Raw genomic sequence first — 14,380 nt, 5'->3', positions numbered from 1 at the left:
ATTTACACGTAGCATGTTCATGTTGAAACTGGTGTCTTAACCCACAATGTCTCATGAAAACACTGCTAGTTGCATGTATTGACACTATTGAATTACCTCAATGGTTGTTAATTTAATGAAAAGATTTTTTTCTGATGGGCTTTGTTTCTGTTGTGGTGGTGGGTTTTTTGTTGTTGTTGTTTTGGGTTTTTTTGTTTTTGTTTTTGTGGTTTTGTTTGTTTGTTTTTGAGGCAGGTTTCTCTGTGTAATAGCCCTAGCTGTCCTGGAACTCTCTTTGTAGATCAGGCTGCCCTCCAACTCACAGAGATTTACCTGCCTCTGCCTCCCAAGTTCTGGAGTTAAAGGTGTGCACTACTACCTAGCATATTTCTGATGTTTTAAGTTTGGGAAATTTTACTATATCTAAACTTAAATTACTTCTGTAGATGGTTAAATATAATTTTACTTCAAGTTTGCACTTAAGTAGTATCTTAACTATTATTTGAAATGACTTTAATATCCCCAGTAGAAAGAGTAGAAATAAACAAACAATAATAATAATAATGTGTGAACAATAATAATAATAATGTGTGAAGATTCTGTGATGAACTCCATTACTTTGTATTCTAACCAAAAAAAAAAAAAAAAAAAAAAAAAGGCAGTAAGGGGCTCAAGATGTAGGGATGTAGTTCATTTAGTAGATTCCTTGCCTGGCATGCATGAGGTTTTGTTTTGATTTGATTTTTTTGTTTGTTTGTTTGTTTACTTTAGTCTTTCAAGGTAGGACTTCTTAGTATGGCCCTGGCTATCCTGAAACTTGCTCTGTAGATCAGGCTGGCCTAGAATTCACAGAGATCTGCCTACCTCTGCCACCTCCCCTACACGTAACACCACCAAGTGCTGGAATTGAAGGTGTGCCACCACTGTCCAGCCCCACGTCTGTGTATTTGATTTCTGCTCCACATAAAACCAACCATAATTGTAATCCCAGCACTTAGGAAGTGTGGTCTGGTTGTCTTTGGCTACACCATAACAAGTCTGGGCTACATGAAACACTCAAAAATAAAGAGTTGGAATGGTATCAGACCTAATTACTAAAATTTACTTGATTTTTTTTTATATTTTTTTAAGTTCTGGTAATAGAAATAACTTTTTTTTTTTTTAAACAATTGAGTGAATTGTGTGGATAAGAAATTAATACGTTCAAATCTGTCTTTCCAGTTCGCAACAAAGATATGAGCTGGCCTGAAGAAATGTCCTTTATAGCAAATAGTAGCAAAATAGATAGACATAAAGGTAAGTCAACATATTTTTTTATAGACTTCTTTTGTTGTAGTTGGAGATAATCTTATTATGTCATCTAGGCTGTTCTTGAACACTTGACCTTGATCCTTTTGCTGCCTCTGGAGAGGCCACCACACCTGATTTAGACAGTCTTAAATCTATTCTTTCTTGGTCTCTTTTCAAGTTATTTTTCAAATTTCATTCTACCTCTGCAATTAAATAATTTGTACAGTGGATGTGGTGGTACCCCAACTCTTGAGCTAAAGCAAAGATCCAGAGCAGTCTGGGCTCAAAGTAAAACTCTGAAAAAAAATTTACTAACAGCCAGGAAGGTAGCTTAGATGGTAAATTGCATAACATAGGACTGTGAGGATTTTAGTTCAGAGCCCCAACACTCATGTAAAAATTGAGGCACTGCAGTACACACCTGTCTCAGCATTAGGGAAACAAAAATAGGATTCCTGGCCAGGCAGGTCAGCCAGTTAGTGAGCTCCAGGTTCAGTGGGAGACCATGTCACAAAAAGTAAAATGGAGGAAGAAACCCACATCAATCTCTGGCCTTCAAATACCCACATACATACACATAAAAGTAATTATTCACATATATATTTTTGTTAATTTGTTTTGTTTTAAAACAGTGTCTTATGGGTATGACCAAAATACATGGTATACATACATAAAAATTCTCAAGGAATAATACTTTTTAATTTCTGAAGTTTTTTTTTTTTTTTTTTTTTACTTTATGTGTATGGATGTTGTGAATTCAAGTATGTTTGTGCACCACAGGTGTGCCTGGTACCCTTAGGGTTCAACATTAATAGATCCCTGGGACTAGAACAATTGTGAATGTCCACATATGTGCTGAGAATCTAATCAAGGTCCTCTGGAAGTAGAGCAAGTGCTCTTAACTACAAAGCCCTCAAAGAACAAATTGTTTTAAATTTCTTTTCCTTTTTAAATGATTTTTCCAGTACAGCCTCCCTAGGATCCTAAGTATAAACAACCATACCCAGCATAAAGTCATCCTTGGAGAACTTGCTTCTGGGGTGTTTTTCTTGTTGTCTTAAACAGGGTCTCATATTGAACTCCTAATTCTCCTGCTTCTACCTCCCAAGTGTTGGGATTATGAACATGTGCTACTGTACCTAGATACCAACAGCCACAATAATTAAAAACAACACGGCCATTTCTAGGTTACATATGAGCAAGGACCATCATGCTTGCCAAAGAGACTTAATGAAAAACTTACGTAAAAGACCTGATTTAAAAAAAAAAAAAAAAAAAAATTAAGTCAGGCAATGGTGGCTCACACCTTTAATCCTAGCACTAGAGGCCAGCCTGGTCTATGAAGCAGGTTCCACGGTGGCCAAGACTACATAGAGAAACTCTGTCTTGAAAACCACCTACCACCCCCCCCCCCCAAAAAAAAGAAAGTAAGGTTAAAGAAAAAAAAATTTTTCATTATTCATCTAACTAAAAGAATTTTAAAATCACCTTGTTGAAAAGTCAGTGTGGTGACACATGCCTTTAATGCCAGTACATGGAAGGTTAATGCAGGAGGATTCCTAGTTTGAGGCTAACCTCTGATACTAAGTTTCTGTCAAAGAGAGAAAGAAAAAAAGAATAACTCAGTTGAATACAAATAACCATTCCACAGCATGTTGCTATAGCTAGACTTTTGTCTCATTATTTGTTGCAGTTCCCACAGAGAAGGGAGCCACAGGCCTGAGTAACCTGGGAAATACATGCTTCATGAACTCAAGCATCCAGTGTGTTAGTAACACACAACCACTGACACAGTATTTTATCTCAGGGAGACATCTTTATGAACTCAACAGGTAATCTTTTTGACCCACTGGCAGTTTTTCTTCTGTAGCTTTGATCTAAACCCAATATTGCTTAAATTTCTGCCTTATCAAATATGAATAAGGGCCAAGGGATATGTTCCTTGATAGGTAGTTTCGTGCCCATGTGATTGTGAATTATGGAGAATCTTTGGCAACAAATTTCCCTCTCAAACTTCTAGGACAAATCCCATTGGTATGAAAGGCCATATGGCTAAATGCTATGGCGATTTGGTGCAGGAACTTTGGAGTGGAACCCAGAAGAATGTAGCCCCATTAAAGCTTCGGGTAAGCAGACTAAAATAATATGACACTATGTAATTAAGTATCCTAGTATTCAAGTAAATGCAAAATACTGCTAAGTATGTAGTGAACAGGAAGAAAAGACCAAAGAAACAGTACCTCTTTGAGACATTGTTCATTTTACAGATTTGCCAACTGCTTTACTTGTATGAAGAATAATCCCTTTTGGTACCCCTTGTCTGCTAGCATAGGCCACCTATTCTATCTGATGAATTTTTTTTTTTAGCATTGCTAAAGTAATTCATTTGTAAATACTGATAGTTAAACACTATGCTTTTTGGCCTCTAACAAACAGTAAAGCCTAAGAATATAACAAGACCAGAATAAGTAACTAGAAGAAAACATTTATATACTATGACTAGGAAATTTTTCAGGATGATCAATTGCCATTTTACTATTTCTATAAATAGAAATTCATAAATACAAATCTGTGTGAATAAAGAACGGTTTGCATCAATGGTGTCTTAGGGTTCTAGTGCTGTGATGAAGCATCATGACCACAGTAATTGTTATTAAGGAAACATTTAATTGGGGCAAACTTACAGTTCAGAGGTTTAGTCCATTATCATTATGGTAGGAAAATGGTGGCACACAGACTGACATGGTACTGGAGAGGTGGCTGAGAGTTCTACAGCTGGACCAGCAGGCAGCAGGAAGAGAGAGGGACACTGGGCCTGGCTTGAGCTTCTGAAACCCCTTATCCCACTGCCAGTGACACATTTCTTCCAACAAGGCCACACCTCCTAATAGTGCTACTCGCTATGGGCCTTTGGGAGGCATTTTTATTCAAACCACCAAAGATGGGATCAAACTGGGAAATATTAGCCAAAATGCCTCCCTCCCTCCCTCCCTCCCTCTCTCTCTCTCTCTCTCTCTCTTTGATCACTTGAGATTAAAGTTAGAAAGAGTAAATTCTTATCCAGAATTTGCTGAAATAGAGAAAGACTAAATATTGTGCCATTTACTTTCTATCTGATGCTTATTGGTTGAATTTTGGAAAGTGCTTGTTCCAAATTTTATAGGATAGGAAATAATGACAGTTACTCCTCATTTTTATAGTGGACAATAGCAAAATATGCTCCCAGGTTTAATGGGTTCCAGCAACAAGACTCCCAAGAACTTCTGGCTTTCCTCTTGGATGGTCTTCATGAAGATCTTAACCGAGTCCATGAGAAGCCATATGTGGAACTAAAAGACAGTGATGGACGACCCGACTGGGAAGTAGCTGCAGAGGTTTGTTCTGAGTGTCTCTTTTTGTTGTTGTTTTTAAGGAGTTTTGTGTACTACTGACTTAGCTGGGCACCTGTTTTTATTTTTTTTATGCCTTTTGGTGGATAAATTAGGCAATGTAGAAGTTAGAGGTTAGTATTGGATGTCTTCATAATCTATTCTCCACCCTATTTTTTTGAGATGTGGCTCTCAATGAACCTGTAGTTCACCAATTTAGCAGACTGGCTAGCCAGGGATCATCCTATTTCTACCTTCCCAGTTCTGAATTACAGGTGTGCACCAAGACCCTGGTTAACATGAAGTCTGGTTTTTTTTTTTTTTTTTTTTTTTTTTTTCTTTTTTGGCCAACTATTACTGAGTATGTGCCTGCCTGGGACATTGTTAACATATCCAGTGTCACTCCATTCAAGAAAACTTTTAGCAACTGCACATAGCTTCTTGACTGGGCCTTGAATTTTGTGCCCTCTTCCCTTTGTTTCTTCTAGGATGTTATCTGGTTTGAACTTGGACAGGTCTTGTATATGCTGTCACAGTTTGTGTGAGTTTGTATGTACATCCATTCCTGCTGTGTCTGGAAAGCACTGTTTCCTTGGATTCATCTTCCATTTTTGGATGTTATCGTCTTTGTGCCCCATCTCTCAAAAATCTCTGAGCCTTGAGAAGAGAGATGTGATAAAAGACATCCTATTTAGGGATAAATGCTTCAGAGTCTCTCACTCTATGTGTGTTTTTCCATTGTGGGGCTCTATCTTATTTACTCTTTCCAGTTACTGCTAGAAGAGTCTTCTCATCAGGTAGTGGTGGTATATGCCTTTAATCCCAGTTCTCAGGAGGTAGAAGCAGGCGGGTCTTTGTGAGTTCCAATACATAAAGCCAGGGCTACATAGAGAAGCCCTGTTTTGAAAAACTTCAAAAAAATAAAAAGGCTTCTCTGATCAGAGTTCAAAAAGGCATTGATGCACTATCTAGGGGTGTAACAGTATGTTGTTAAGAGTCATTTTATTGCTATGTTTATTTAGTAGAAAACTGTAGGTTTTTCCCCATAGGGCCTATCACCTATCCTCAGATTCTTGGCCTTATTCAGAGTATCAAATATCCAGGACTGGAAAGATGGCTCTATGGTTAAGAGCACTGCCTACTCTTCCGAAGGTCCTGAGTTCAAGTCCTAGCAACCACATGGTGGCTCACAACCATCTGTAAGAAGATATGCTGTCCTCTTCTGGCTTGCAGACATACATGCAGGCATAATACTATGTACATAATAAATAAATCTTTAAAAAAAAAAAGTGTCAAACATGGGTTCCATCTCATGGATCAGGCCTTAGATCCAATTGAAAGGTAGTTGGTTACTCCCAAAACATTTGTGCCACTATTACACGAATGGGTGTGTCCGTTTTGGTTTTTCAAGACAGGGTTCAGGGTTTCTTTGTAGCTTTGGAGCCTGTAGATCAGGCTGGCCTTGAACTCACAGAGATCTGCCTGCCTCTGCCTCCTGAACCCTGGGATTAATGTCGTGTGCCACTACCACCTGGCGAATAGTTATATCTTGCAGTCAAGTCACTATTATAGTTCACAAGGTTTGTAGCTGATTAATGATTACTTTTCTCTTCCTGTAGTGTGTATAGTACCTTCTGGTAAAGGTGAAGCTTATAGTTAAGAACCAGCTCGATTTTTCCATGTTCAATGACATAAGTGTATGGTATCTTCAGCAATGAAATCTTATGGTCAGGTTATATTAGGGTAACAAATAGCAGTGGCAATAACCTGTAATGTTTGAGGGAGTCTATGGGACCTCTTTGGCCAACAATTCAAAAAGATGTAACCCATTCCAGGTTTTATTTGGCAATATATGGTGTGTGGTTAGGTCTCTTTATGTAGCCCTGACTATCCTGGAACTTTCTGTTGCCAGGCTGACCTCAAATTCAACAGAGATCTGCTTGCTGTGCCTCCATAGAGCTAGGGTTAAAGATGTACAGCAACCATACCTTGCTTAGTTTTGAGTTTCTTATAAAAACAATAAATACAAATATGTGGCACAGTTTAAATTTGAACAGAGAGTTTTCTGTGGTTAGAGTTTAAATCCAATATATTTAACCAGCAATTTTAGATTGTGTTGAAAGGGTTATCTTTTGAATTTTGAAATTAAAACTTTGTTTTTCCTTGATAGGCCTGGGACAACCATCTAAGGAGAAATAGATCAATTGTTGTGGACTTGTTCCATGGCCAGCTAAGATCCCAAGTCAAATGCAAGACATGTGGGCATATAAGTGTCCGATTTGACCCTTTCAATTTTTTGTCTTTACCACTACCAATGGATAGTTATATGCATTTAGAAATAACAGGTAGGTCACGGTGTTCTGAAAAACTGATTTATTTTCTTTATTTGGTAGCTTGAATTTATAGTTATTTGTTTGCAGTGAGTTCTCATAAATAAAAGGAGTCAGCATGTTATAATCAAGCACTCCACATTAAGGCACAATTTTAGGTTTCTAAGATTTGGAGGTTGGGCCTGTTTTTGTGCTCATTGGTTCTTTTCTTAATTCCAGTCATAGCAGAAACTCTTTGAAAAGCTTGTAAAGCCAAACATACTTCTTTATCAGATGAATATAAAAAAAACAAATTCTTGATTTCACTCAGTGTTATTCCTAAGTTTTATTTTAGCATTTACATTTTATTTGCAAGTCAGATATATCTGTTGTGGTATGTAAGACTTTCATTGTAACCTGCATTTTACCACTAAAAAGTGTTTTTCTTTACTAGTAATTAAATTAGATGGTACTACCCCAATACGATATGGACTAAGACTGAATATGGATGAAAAGTACACAGGTTTGAAAAAGCAGCTGAGTGATCTCTGTGGACTTAAATCAGAACAAATCCTTCTTGCAGAAGTACACAGCTCCAACATAAAGGTGATATTAATTGTTCTTTCTATGAAATCTGATTCTATTCTTCAGAGATAGGTTTCTCAGTGATTTCAGTTATTATGTTAATATCTTAGTGTCCTATTTCTGAGTTCCTACAGTCCACATCACCCTCGCAAACACTGTCTTCCATGTTCTATTAGAATGGCCCATTAAGACCTGCCTAAAGCATTCCACTGTTTTCCTGATCCAAAGTTCCCAGGTTCACATTCTGCCAACAAGCAGGTCCATCACAGCAATACCCCACTCCTGATACCAGCTTCTGTCTTAGTCAGTGTTTTGTTGTGAAGAGATACCATGACCATGGCAACTCTTATAAAAGAAAGCATTTCATAGAGACTTGTTTACAGTTAGAAGTTTAGTCTACTATCATCATGGCAGGAAGCATGGTGGCACACAAACAGATACGTTGCTAGAGAAGTAGTTGAGAGTTCTACAACCTGATCATCAGGCAGCAGGTAGAAAGAATGACAGTGGGTCTGGCTTGGGCTTTTTAAACCCACTCCCAGTGACACGTTTCTACCAACAAGACCACATTTCCTAGTCCTCCTCAGGTAATGCTACTCCCTAAGGACTATACATTCAAATATATGGGCCTATGAGTGACCATTCTTATTCAAACCACCAAATTTAAATAATCAATGAAGATACAAAACAAGAACATGAGTCAGTAAGATGGCTAAGTGGATAAAGGCACTTACCACCAAGTCTGACCTGTGTTAATTCCCTAGAACCCACATGGTACAGGGAGCTGACTCCTAAAAGTTGTCCTCTGACGTCTACACATGAGCTGTGATGTGTGTTTGCTTGTACCTCATTCTCTCTCTCCCTTCCTCTCTCTCTTTTCCTCTCTGTCTCTCTGTCTCTCACACACACATACACACACACATCAAAATCAGAGCAAAAATATGTGTATATCATTCTCTCTCTCTCTTCTTTTTTCTTTTTTGAAACATGGTCTCACTATGAAGCCCTAGCTGTTCTGGAGCTTCCTATGTAGGAGGGTAGCCTCAAACTTTAATAAGAGTTCCACTTATAGCATTTGCCACCCTGCCCAGATTGTATACCGTGTGTGTGTGTGTGTGTGTGTGTGTGTGTGTGTGTGTGTGTGTGTAATTTATTTTTATTTTATGTGCATTGGTGTTCTGCTTGCGTGTATGACTATATTTTTAAATTTTTTATTCCATTTTAATTTTATTTTTTAATTACATGTCTGTATGTGGGTGTGTGCACTTGAGTAGAGGTGCCTTCAGAGGCCAGAGGTGTTGGATCCCCCTGGAACTAGAGTTACCTGATAATGATTGCTGGGAATTAAACTCAGGTCTGGTCACATATGTGCTCTTAACCACTGAGGTATCTCCCTGGTCCTTTTTTCTTTTTGATGTATGGGTGTTTTGCCTACATGTATGTCTTTGTACTTTGTGTTATAATTTTAAAAAAGCAGCTCAAGAGAGAAATGCCATGCTACAGAATTCAGATGGAGGGGTTTTTTCCTAGGGAAAAGGATCCTAAAAGGGGGAAATGGAACAGAGAAAGATTGTTTTACTGAGTAGTAGTGCACCTTTAATCCCAGCAGAGGTGTAGGAGCAGGCAGATCTCTGTGAGCTCAGGGCCAGTTTGGTCTATGTGGTGAGTTCCAGGACAGCCAGAACTACATAGTGAAACCTTTTCTCAAAAAGGAAAATTACTGTACACTGCAGAGATGATTTTTCTGTTTTATCTAAAACCTTTGTTTCTTTTTTTGTTTGTTTGTTTGTTTGTTTGTTTGTTTTTCTTTTTGTAGAACTTCCCTCAGGACAATCAAAAAGTTCGACTTTCAGTGAGTGGATTTCTGTGTGCATTTGAAATTCCCATTCTTGCATCTCCAGTCTCAGCATGTAGTCCAGTACAAACAGGTAAGATAGAACTAGGCTTCCTTCTCAGGATCTTAGTGTTAAATTTTGGTCTAGGGTCAGCAAAATAGCTCAGCTTGGTAAAGGGACTTGCAGCTAGGCCTGATCTAAACCTGATGACCTGAGTTCAATCCTCATGACTCACATGGTGGATGGAAGAGAACTGACTCTTACAAATTGTTTTCTTACCTCCATATGTGTGCTGTGGCATGTGCTTGCACACACATACATGCATGCATGCATACATACATAAATGTAATGAAATTTGGTCTAAACATTAAAATATATATATTTATTTTCCTTTGTTTTCTGAGACAGGGCTTCTCTGTGTAGCCATGGCTGGCCTGGAACTAACTCTCTTAATAGACCAGGCTGGACTTGAATCACAGAGATCTGAGTGGTAAGATTAAAATCACAGCAGAAACCTTTAACTGGAGATTTTTGTAAGAATTCTAATAATCATTTGACCCATTTTTTTCTTTGGATTGATGAGGAATCTAAAATTCAGAACCAGTAAATACACAAGCTGAGCTCTTTGCTCATGTACATACCATTGACAGTCACATCTCCTTTAACTCTCTGTAATGGTAAGGAGGCACAAACTGAAAGGAACATATAACCAGAAAGTATCAACAATGAATTTAGTAATTAGGAATTTGTCTGTCCAATTATTACACATGCTTTAACATGGTGGATCATTTGGTCCTTTGAGCCTCATATACTTTGTCCTTATGTTGTGGTACTAAGTGTCTAACCTAAGGTCTGTGCCTCTTGGTAGTAGCACATTGTGTAAGAGTATTTTACTGAGGAGATGTTGCATACATGTTTACTAAGCCCAAAAAGTAAAACCAGGAGATCAAAAGTAATGACTGCACCAAAGGCCATTTGGTTAACCAAAAGTTTGTATTGGGTTACTAACAGTAGTGTGGGTGAGGGGTTACTTAGGACCAGAGATGACTCAAAAGAGCAGCAGCATCACCAAGAAGCCCTCCCTAACCCTAGTGAAGATTCAAAAAAATCTGCATCTCTGGACCACTCTTACAGCCTGAGGTAGCTCCCATAGACTGAAAAATCTCTACACCAACAGCAGGTTAACTGTTCAGAGTCTCCTCCCCCCACACTTATTTACTGCTTCTACAAGGTTGCAAAGAGGCTCTCTAGAATCTCACAAGTTTCCACTTTGTCAGACAGGTGACATTGTATTTGTTGCCTGATCTCCTGAGCCTCCCCTTTCCTCTTGGGAAAATGTTTCAGTTGAGAGGAAAAATAATATACAACATAGCAGTTGGTTTTTTGACACAGTGTTACACTGTGTATCCCAAATTTGCCCTGATCTCACTGTTTTGTCCAAGATATCCTCAAACTTAGGACCCTCCTGCCTCTGGCTTCCAAGTGCTGAGATTATAAATGCAAAAATTATGGCCAGGGATTCTTCCTTGACAGGTTAATTCTCCTCCTATAAAAGACTTTATAGGAAGTGAAGCTCCTCTCACTGGCATGTACCAGTGACAGTGATAGTGATAGTAATTTAGTAGATGACTTCATGTTCACTGTTCAGTAGGACTTTGCAATGATGGAAACTGGAATCTCTGTCCAGTATCTATCTAGATAGTATGTATCTATCACTTACATGGGCTATTGAGCACTTGAAATGTAACTATTTAGACTAAGCCTTAGTCACTAAGGAAATACATTTTTATCTTCATTTTCATTTAAAAATTAACAGTTGGCATAAGGCTAGGTTGGACAGACTATTTTGAGAGGAATAGAGAAATTAAGAGGAGAGGAAAGAAAAACTGAATAGTAAAGCTATTTGTGTACCACATGGGATTGTTGCAGTACTACTTAACATTTACCATGGTTTTTTTCCTTTGTCCTTTAGTCATAAGTGTGAGTTATAAAAACAAATTCTAGTCTTTAAATTTACCTATACATTTAGAATTGTTTTTGGTGTATGAGTTTTCCCTGTCCTGAATTAGGAGTCTGCACGTCAATGTCCAGAACACTCATAGTACTTGAGAAAAGAGCAAAGGTGGTGGTGACACAAGGTTATGATACTGTGACATCTCTGAATTTATAGATTGCTCCTCTTCTCCATCTACAAATGGACTGTTCACCCTGAGTACCAATGGGGACCTGCCTCGACCCATGTTCATCCCCAATGGAATGCCAAATACAGTTGTACCATGTGGAACTGAGAAGAATGTCACAAATGGAATGGTGAATGGTCATATGCCACCTCTCCCTGATGACCCCTTTACAGGCTACATCATTGCAGTCCATCGAAAAATGGTTAGTTAAATGTTGGGTGAGTTACTATTGGTATTGTCAACTATCATTGGTGAAATACAGCCATTTTGGTCTCTTCTACATCTTTCTTAAATGTACTCTCATTATATCATATATGCTTATTTAAGTGGTAGAACCAGTTTTCCGTGTTATCTGTGGCTGCCATTATACTAAAACCACATTCCCTACTGTATATTAAGAAGCAACAGAATGCTAGGTGGGGTGTTGCACACTTGCAGTCCCAACACTGGAGAGGCTGAGACAGGAGAATCATAATTTAGAGGCTAGCCATGGTTACATAGCAAGTTCCAGGCTAACTTGGGCTAAATATTAAGACCGTGTCTCAAACACAAAAAATAAATGAGTAAACTGGCTAACCAGTACACCCCAGTACTACTTTCTTCTAGAATGTGTGTCCCACATGTATAGACATGTATCTCTGCCGTGTAAATGTGAGCACCTTTAGAAGAGGTTTTATTATTGTCATTGTGTGTTTTTTGGAGAACACAAGAATGTTCTTTGACAAGTTTGTTTGGTTTTTTTTTTTTTTGTTTTGTTTTGTTTTGTTTTTGTTTTTTTAATAATTCCTCTCTTGCTAAACTAACTCCTTCCATTGAAGGCTAACTTTTTAATTTTTTTTTTAATGGGGTAAAAATAAGTTGGGACTGGAAAGTTGATAATTTCTAAGAACTCACAGAGATCTACCTGCCTGTGCCTCCCGAGTGCTATGAGTCCAGGGTTTAATCTCTAACACTGAAAAGGGCCAAGGAGAAAGAAAAAGAAACAATCACCCCAGGCTCTCAAATTTTTACTTAAGTTTGTTGGCTAAAATACTGCCCTGCTCATATAAGAAGAAAATAAAAGTCATTGGTACATAGGGTACATAGCTCTAATTTCAGCACTTAAGCTGCTAAGACCTTGAGTTCCAGGCTATCCTTGGCCTACATAGTAAGACTCTATTTCAAAAAAAAAAAGTTAGGAGCTGGAGAGATAGCTCAGCAGTTAAAAACACTGGCTCCTCTTCCAGAGGACCCAGGTTCTATTCCCTGCCCCCACATGGCAGCTCACAACTGTCTGTAACTATAATTCCAGGGAACTCATCACCAGTGTGTTTAGAGAGAGAGAGAGAAGAGTACATAATTATATAACAAGAGAAAATTAAATTATAGATAAGTTACTGTGTTAATGTCCAAGGACTTTTATAACAAATTAAAGCAAACTATGGCTTAACAGAAATTCCTTTACAGTCTAAAAACCAAAATCACAGTATTGACAGCTCCCTCCAAAGACTCTGGGGGACTCTTCCTTGGCTCTTTTATTTTCTGTTTCTGAGCACCCCTTAGCTTGTGGCTACACAACTACATTTCCTGCCTGTTCATCTGAACTTTCCCTTCTGTCCCTGCCTTTCTCTTTCTATACTTGCCATTTGATTTCTTTATATCATATGATCTCATGGTAAAAGACCTTCGTCTTGGTGCTGGAGAGACGATTCAGCAGCTAAAAAGTGTTTGCTGCTCTTCCAAAAGTGTGGTACCTAGCATATCAGTGTCTCACAACCAGCTCCAGGTTATCTAGTGTCCTCTTTTGGCCTCTGATGGTAACTGAACATAGGTGGCATACTTATACATACAGGCAGACATACTTATACATACATGTAAAAATAATATAAACTCTTTTAAAAATAAAGAATCTAGGGTGGAGGAAAGACTCAATTACTAATGCAAAAAGTTTGCCACATAAGATTGAATTTATCAATTACAGAATTTAAACATAAACAGGTCTTGGTGGCAGATGTGCACCATTCACCTCTATAAATACTTTTACTCATATTTTTTAAATTGTGTATTTAAAACCCCATTTCGATACAAATAAACTTCAGAAATCATATGGGAGGCATCTATATAGAAAACAATAATACTGTTCTTTTTTTTTTTTTTTTTTTTTTTTTTTTTTTGTTTTGGTTTTGGTTTTGGTTTTGGTTTGGTTTGGTTTTTTCAAGACAGGGTTTCTGTGTAATTTTGGAGCCTGTCCTGGAACTTGCTCTGTAGGCCAGACTGGCCTCAAACTCAGAGATCCACCTGCCTATGTCTCCCGAGTACTGGGATTAAAGGTATGCACCACCACTACCTGGCTATTGTTGAAAATTTTTAAAAGAAAATATTGGCACTGGAGAAATTGCTCAGATTAAGACTACCTGCCACTCTTCCAAAAGACCCAAGTTCAATTCCTAAGCACCCACATGACTATTCACTACCATCCAGATCTAGGCTATCCAACCCCTCTTCTGACCTCTGTAGGTATCAGGCCCAAATGTGACACCCAGGCATGCATGTAGGCAAAATACCCATAACATTAGTATTTTTTAATTTTTAAAAACAAAAGGACTGAAGCCGGGCGGTGGTGGCTCACACCTTTAATCCCAATAACTGGGATACAGAGGCAGACAGCTCTCTGAGTTCAAGGCCAGCCTGGTCTACAGGGCGATTTCCAGAATAGCCAGGGCTATATACAGAGAAACCCTGTCTTCAAAACAAAACAAAACAAAGGGCCTGGTTAGAGAGGTGGCTCAGTAGTTAAAAGAGAACTGGCTATTCTTCCAGAGGACCTGAATTTGAGTCAGACCATTTGCATGGTA

The 14,380-nt window shown here is 38.2% G+C and overlaps 1 protein-coding gene across 1 annotated transcript in view; it reads left to right on the top strand.

The window, feature by feature from the left end:
- Positions 1-14,380, top strand: part of Usp32 (ubiquitin specific peptidase 32) — a 117,469-nt gene that overhangs the window by 79,628 nt on the left and 23,461 nt on the right. The window contains exons 19-26 of the mRNA XM_051184872.1: positions 1,201-1,275; positions 2,963-3,101; positions 3,290-3,395; positions 4,470-4,643; positions 6,808-6,982; positions 7,401-7,552; positions 9,348-9,459; positions 11,537-11,748. Of these exons, the coding sequence (XP_051040829.1) occupies positions 1,201-1,275; positions 2,963-3,101; positions 3,290-3,395; positions 4,470-4,643; positions 6,808-6,982; positions 7,401-7,552; positions 9,348-9,459; positions 11,537-11,748 (1,145 nt within the window). The remainder of the gene's footprint in view (positions 1-1,200; positions 1,276-2,962; positions 3,102-3,289; positions 3,396-4,469; positions 4,644-6,807; positions 6,983-7,400; positions 7,553-9,347; positions 9,460-11,536; positions 11,749-14,380) is intronic.

Source organism: Phodopus roborovskii, unplaced genomic scaffold, assembly GCF_943737965.1.
Source record: "Phodopus roborovskii unplaced genomic scaffold, PHOROB, whole genome shotgun sequence".
Classification (NCBI taxonomy): Eukaryota; Metazoa; Chordata; class Mammalia; order Rodentia; family Cricetidae; genus Phodopus; species Phodopus roborovskii.
Note: the sequence above shows the minus strand (reverse complement) of the source record. Positions and strands in the feature narration are given on the sequence as shown.